Source organism: Benincasa hispida, chromosome 9, assembly GCF_027475165.1.
Source record: "Benincasa hispida cultivar pf3 chromosome 9, pf3_genome.v1.1, whole genome shotgun sequence".
NCBI lineage: Eukaryota > Viridiplantae > Streptophyta > Magnoliopsida > Cucurbitales > Cucurbitaceae > Benincasa > Benincasa hispida.
Genome location: NC_143486.1, coordinates 25,735,025 through 25,742,263, shown reverse-complemented (window position 1 = coordinate 25,742,263; position 7,239 = coordinate 25,735,025). Strand labels below are relative to the sequence as shown.

General features: G+C 29.2%; 1 protein-coding gene across 1 annotated transcript; it reads right to left on the bottom strand.

The window, feature by feature from the left end:
- Positions 1-864: 864 nt before the first annotated feature.
- CYCP1;1 (cyclin p1;1) lies at positions 865-4,126 on the bottom strand. The gene is made up of 3 exons (XM_039043901.2): positions 3,643-4,126; positions 1,446-1,853; positions 865-1,357 (listed from the first exon to the last, which is right to left on the bottom strand). The coding sequence occupies exons 2-3, from the start codon at positions 1,844-1,846 to the stop codon at positions 1,102-1,104; spliced, it is 657 nt and encodes a 218-aa protein (XP_038899829.1). The 5' UTR covers positions 1,847-1,853; positions 3,643-4,126; the 3' UTR covers positions 865-1,101.
- Positions 4,127-7,239: the final 3,113 nt, after the last annotated feature.

Sequence of the window (7,239 nt, the reverse complement as noted above, 5' to 3'; positions counted from 1 at the left end):
TAATTGATACTATATCTTAATCAACTTTATTATACAATAGTCAATACGAGCATAACTTAGAAATAGTTCACATACATTTCTTCCATTGAGATCAGAAGTTCAAATTTCCAAACCCTACATTTGTCATACTAAAAAACCTTTCATTATACAAAAGAAACAATTATTTCCTTTATTTTATTTTTACTGATGACGACTCAAGTTTGTGTTTAGAATGAGTCTATTTGAAATGACTTTTGCTAAAAGAGTTTAAACTATTTCAAAAGACAAATCTCAACGTGGGATTCTCAATAAGCCTTCTCATAATGATATTTTGGATCGAATACAGATTTGAGGTTTATAGATTATGATACCATATTAGATTAACATAGAGTTTCATCTCATTTCGATGCAATACAAGAAACAAAAGTGAAACATCAGACATTATTCATCCTAAATAAATCAATTCAGTTTGGTTTCCATTCTAAAGGAACCCATCTTTTCATTATATATTTGTTCATTAGATTAATTATAAGTTACTTGAGAAATTTTGTAGATTATAAAACAAGTAAACATTTAAGATTTATATACTTTTTAAGCTCGCTTGGCTATGACTTATGAGTTCATCAGTTTTAACCAAACCAAACAAAAGTACAGGAAAAGAACAAACCAAATTGCTTTAGTTGGTTTAGTTTTGTATGGATCAATTGGGTTTGCTTCGTTCGTCGTTCAATCTAAAGTGTCCTAAAGAATAGTTTGTACACTAATGGATGTTGCTCAACCTCACTTTAAAAGAACTGTAATTACCACGACCTGAACATAATTCAAGTAGTTAACGACTGATACATCCCATAAACATATGTTCGTGATGAAATAAAAAATCATAACTACTCACAAAACTGCCAATCAATTTATACATATATGTATTTTTAAGCAGTGTTTTTCTACTTATCCAATGGACTCTCACCAATGCCTATATGAAGACAAAGTCACAAGAAAATAAAAGAATCCATTGGAAATAATTGCCATCTTTCTCAACAATGCAAATTTTCTAAATGAATCATATATAAAGCAATAAAAAAAAAAGTTGTGAATTTTACATGCAATGGCTTGTGGTTGAAAATATCATCTGGCTGTTGTGGAAGCACAGGATTTCTCATCTTTATTTGACCAGCTCTCCTTAATCCTACAGGCTCGAATTGAGCGTTCGATCTGACGTGTTTCGGTGCCTTCTTTTTCCAGTTTATAACAGTATCGACTGAACGTCTGTATATTCACTTGAAGTCTGAAGTCAATACTAAACAAAAACTTCATCTCCAGTTTGTTTAACTCCGCCGTGCTAACTCCCCCAACTTTCGCGTAATAGGCATTGTTGAAGAATCTGCAAAATCGAGTAAAACAAGTTGACAAAGTATTATCACAAAATGGAAAAATCAAGAGTGCAAAATTTATTTGTGATTGGTGCTTACGAGTCATCGATGAACTTTGCAGCCAGCATGATGCTCGTTATCAGCAGTCGATGAACGTTGAGGGAAGTTAACTGAATCTCTGTGCACTTGAGGAATCGATCAACGTAAATATTTGCAATGACAAAGCAAGATGGACTGCAGCCAAAATACTTGAAGATACGATCAATATAACATTGAATACTCAGGGTAGGAGCTCGTAGACCATGAAACATTGTACGAGCTTCTTTGACTTGTGTGGCCTCCATTAGTAATTCATTTTTTTTGACAGATCTTTCCAAAAGTGAAGAAAGAAGTGTGAGAACCCGTGGATTTCTCCGGATTCCTTTGCGCAATGACTTAAGCCCCAGATTAACATAAATATCCGAGCAAACATCTTCGGTTTCAAGTTCTGAAGCTGCCATTTCCAAGCTGCATAGTAAAAATGTTATTAAATTCAGTAATTGAAGAAAACCAAAGACAGCAATCCAAGTCCGGAAGCAAGTTCATCGATATATATTTGAATGATTATGAACACGGGAAACATTTGGAAATCAGGGACAAGGACAGGGCACATCGACATTCGAATTTTTGGTTTGTTAAGCACAACTGTTGGGAGACAGACTGCTTTAAAGTTTTTGGTCAAACAAAGTCTTCACATAAGTTTCAGTATATTTTTTTGACTGAGAACGACTCAAAACTAGCCAAACAATGTATTCATGGGTGTAAACTGAAGTAAAAATGAGAACAAGTTTTCTGGAATCGAAAGAAAACCCAGAGATCGAAGATTTTGAGTGGATGACATATGAACTATTCATCAAAATTGAAAGAAATCAAATAAAGGTAATCATGTAAACGTCAAAGGTTCAATTTAACTGTTAGATTATATGATATTAAATTTGCCTTCACCCACAAACATAAGCTTTTGGGTCAATCGTGATTTAGGATAGTATTAGGATAGGTGGTCCAAGGAGGTCCTATATTCAAATCTAATATTAATATTGATTTCCACTTGTTGGTTCTTCTTCATATTTCAAATCCACAAGTGAGGGAGAGTATTTAGATGATATGATATTAAATTTACCTTCACCCACAAGTTTAAGCTTTTAGGTCAATTGGTGATTTAAAATAACGTTATTTTTTCCCTTTTAATCCGTATTACTTTCACATGAGACTTCACCCACCCTAAAACCAACTTCTTTGATGAGAAACAAGGATTCCTTCATTTTTATTGATAAGATGAGGTTGGGCAACATTGCCAAAGAAATTAATTTTTTCCCCAATGGACCAAAGGAAAGCTCTAAACTCAACATCAAGACACAACAAGAATATTAAGTAACTAAGTTTCCAACTCAAAGGCTACATCCACCCTAAATCGACTCTGAGAAACAGAAAAGATTTTAAGTTATTAAGGCCTTGTTTGATAATAATTTCGTTTTTTATCATATGTTTTAGAAATTTATGTCTGTTTCCTCCCAATTTCTTAATTATAGTCTTCACTTTTGTTAAAGAAGCACTTGAATTCCTAGTCGAATTCTAAAAACAAAAAATAAATTTTTGAAAATTATTTTCTTTTATTTTTCGAACTTGATTTTTTAAAACATTAGTAGATGGAAAACAAAATATATAAACTTATGGGTTGAAGTAGTGTCTATTAGTTTACTTTTTTTTAAAAAAAAAGTTATAAAGTTATCAAAAGGGGGACTAAACTTTCAACCTAGAGGTTTCAAGTTCATCTGTTCTTTTAACTTCTTAAGTTTAGCCAACAGGAATTTCAAGTTCTTTAAGTTTTCATCTAAGAGGTTTCAATACAACTTAGTATCACCAAAAATTCCAAGCTCTTATTAAAAAACACCCCCAAGACAGGTCCAATCTAGCTTTCATCTTCAAGAAGAAGAATAAGAAACAGTGAACAAGACCATCTCCAGTGTTCTTTCTTGTACTAGAATAGAGATTTGAATATCGAATCAACTCAAGTTCATAAAGTTAACAAGAACCAACATACAACTCAACAAGCCAAAAGAAACAAACCCCTAAATCCAAAACCAAATCCTAGTATCAACAAAGCAATCTAAGCCCTAAAAAGCTCAAAGCAAATTCAATTTCACACAAATCCCAGATCCCATAAACAGAAATTTAAGTGAATCCAACAATTTCCAGAAAAACCCAAATCAAATCTGAAAACATAAGAACAAAAGAAAGACAAAAAAAAAAAACTTACAGAAGAGGGAATAATGGCAGAGAGCAAATGGGAAGTTGTTTGAGCTACATTAGAGGCAAAAGGGGAAGGAGAAGAGAATCTGAATGAGATGGAAGAAGGATCAGGAGATTGTAATGAAGCTTGTTTTTTGCTCTACCTTCCATGTTCCTTCCCCACTTTGCTTTTTTGCTCAAGCTTTTGCTTTTAAAGAGATATTGGGTTTTCAAGGATTCTTCTCTCTTTCTAATATATCCTCACATGGGAAGTTGGAAATTCTAAGAACAAGAATTTTTTTCTCTCTAGAAATTAGAAGGAAGAGAGATAGATAATGTAAAAAATTTTGAAGGGTGACAATTTTTTTTTTTTTAATCGCCGCTATTTAAGATGCAAAGGGGGCAAATTATGTATATAAAAAAGGGACAAAGGGCAAATTATTTTTCTTGTTTTTTGTCTTGTCTTTGGTGTAGAGGTAGTGTGAGGCGGAATTTAGTGGCCCAACAATTTCATTTATCTTTTCATTTTCGTGTAAAGTTTAAATATGATAGCTACGTTAAAATAAATTTTAAGGTTTTAATTTTGAATAGGATGGTAAAGCAAAAGAATTTAAAAGATATTTTTAATTCAAAATATTGGCCATTCAGTATTTTGATATACTATTGTTGATATTTTACTTTATCATCAACTTGCTCGATATATTTAAAGTCTACTCATCTAAAAATACAAGCTCCATCGCATTTCTGTTAGAGAGTTAATATAATTTTAATAGTAAGGACTAACATAAATACTTTTTAAAAGTTTAGGGACTAAACAAATGTATTTTAAAGTTTAGGACTAAAATATAACAAGATTAAAAAAAATTCAAAGTTCATGTATTAAAATAGGATTTAAGATGTCGTATAATATCGATGATGAAATATTTAAATTCATAGAAACTTCCCTTCATTCATTTAATTTTTTAATAAAATGATTTTTTCTTATAAAATTTCTAAAAAGGTATTTGGGACTATTGAAAATCCCACATTAGAAAAATTAAGAGATCTCACACTCCTTATAAGATAGATGAGTTACTATTCTCATTGCCAATTGGTTTTGAGATGAAACCTCATACTATCAAATGTGGTATAAGAGTCCAAAAAAAGGTATTATCTTGAGGAGACATGGGGTTAATATATTGAAATTAGAAAGTATGTAGTTGGGTGATGAGTTAGTGGGCTAAACACCCCGATGAACGCTAGTACTCGTGCTTCTAGTCACCTTCTACCTTCTAATCGTTTATTGCCTACATGAGGCTGTGAGGGAGGAACACGAGCGCGTGAAGTTTATGTCATCTTCCATCTTGAAACTCTTTCTTAGTCTTTTATTTATTTTTGGCTTATTTTTTCAAATCCAATTTCACCTACAATTATCTATTGAAAACATTTTAAAATATAAAGATAAAATAGATGTAGCTCAAAAAATTAAGAGATGAAATTAATAATTTAACTTAAAATTAATTTTAAGCGTTTAATCTTATTCAACATATTCTAATTTGAAATCAATCCGTATATTAATATTAGTCTCAATGGGTTTAAAAGTTGCAATTTCGTCCACATGATCTAGACTTATTTCTAATTAAATCAAAACTTGATAATTTAACCTACTTGTGCAAGTTATTTTTTTATTTATAAAAAGATTATGGTTAGTTGTGAGATTCTTATACTCGAATGAAAATTATGACTCTATTTGGTAATCATTTTGTTTGTTATTTTTTGTTTTTAAAAATTTAAGTATATTTCCTCCTCATTTCTTATAATGATCTGCATATTTGTTTAAGTACGATAGTTGAATTCTTAACAAAATTTTTAAAAATAAAAATAAGTTTTTAAAAGCTATTTCAAGAATTTGGAGGTGGAAGTATTGTTTATAGACTTATTTTTTTTTTTTAAAAAAAAGTCAAATGATTACTAAATGAACCTATATTTTTAAGTTGATTTTTATTTAAACTTAGCTTATTTGATGTTAATTTTGGACACATTTTGACTACTTGATTTAGTGGTTAAATTTAAATTCACATAAATTTTTAAAGTTAGTCTTAAGAATAAAATTTTAATTTAGTTTTGAAAATATTTGTAGTTAAAATGGAGAAAAAAAAAAGAGAAGAAATTCATTGCCCAAAAAGAAATCATTTCTTACCAAAGAAATTGATTTGTCACCAATAATGCTGGCTAAGGTTTCACTAAATTAATTGTAATTTTCTATTAAATATAATCAATAATCATCAACTTCCACTTCAAAATAATTCATGTCATTGGACAAAGAAATAGTGCTCAACTTCTCATTAATGTGAGCTTTATTAATGAAACTAAGTTGATTCACATCACACAAAGTCCAAATCTATTTGTTTCTACATTTACTTTCATATTAAAAGAAAGTTAAAGTTTTATTTTATATATATATATATATATATATATTAAACATCTTAAACACAATCTATTAATAGGTAAGGTTATTTCTAAAATTATAACTTTTAGTAAATAATAACAATAAAATAAACACCATTTAAAGGCCTACTATGTAATAATACCTAAGATAATGACCTCATAAAGGAATATTTGAAATGGCTGATTGTAATCTTCTTATAATGACACATTTTAAATATAGAGAAGTGAAAGTTTCCAATACGAATAAGTTGATCATACATTCTTTAAATTGTACAAACACGTCCTCTTTTATCCCAATCTTACCCTGCTTACTGTTCTTTATCCTAACTGAACTAGCTTTAGCTCTAGTTCTTCACTTCCTGTTTCTCAATAAATGGATTGAGAAAGCAAGGCGAAAATATCTAACCAACGCTTAAGAGGTCACATATTAGTCAATTTTAACTATTTTCGAATTAATCACAATTTATAAATAGTAGTGCGATGTTAACAAACCGATTTCTCATTTATATGAAAAAAATAATAAATGTTTATAATTATTTTATTTGAAAGCTATATATATATATATATAAACTACAAATTTCTTAACTATTAACACATATTTATATCAGTTGAGTTGCACTTTATTTGACAAATTATAATTTTGATGATTATACGAATCAAAGTTTAAGTCATAATTTAATTATAATATTTGGATGGTAAGTTGGAAAATTTAATATTCTCAAAGAAAAAAAGAAAAGAAAAGAAAAGAAGGTATGATTTGTCCATGATTACTTTACTAATCATAATTCATAAAATAAAAATAACTTTACTAAAAGTTTCCGCAACTTAAGCCACCGTTAGTGGGTCACTTTTGCAATAACATTGATTGATAACTGAACTTTAGTTTTGGAAAAATAAATAATTACTTTCACTTTTTTAATAGTCACAATATTTTTTTTAATTGTTAAATTAATATAAGAATTAGATTGAGATTGACAGAGCCAACAATAATGAAATCAAAACAATAATTCTACCCCATATAAATAATTATAATGTTATATATATATATATATATATTTGCAATTGTTAGCTGCAATTATTGCAGGACACGACTGATAATTATTCTATGAGTCTTTCATATATATAACAATTATCATCAACCACCTTAAATTGATTGAACCATGTAAGACACAAATTAAAGAAAACTAATAACAAATTT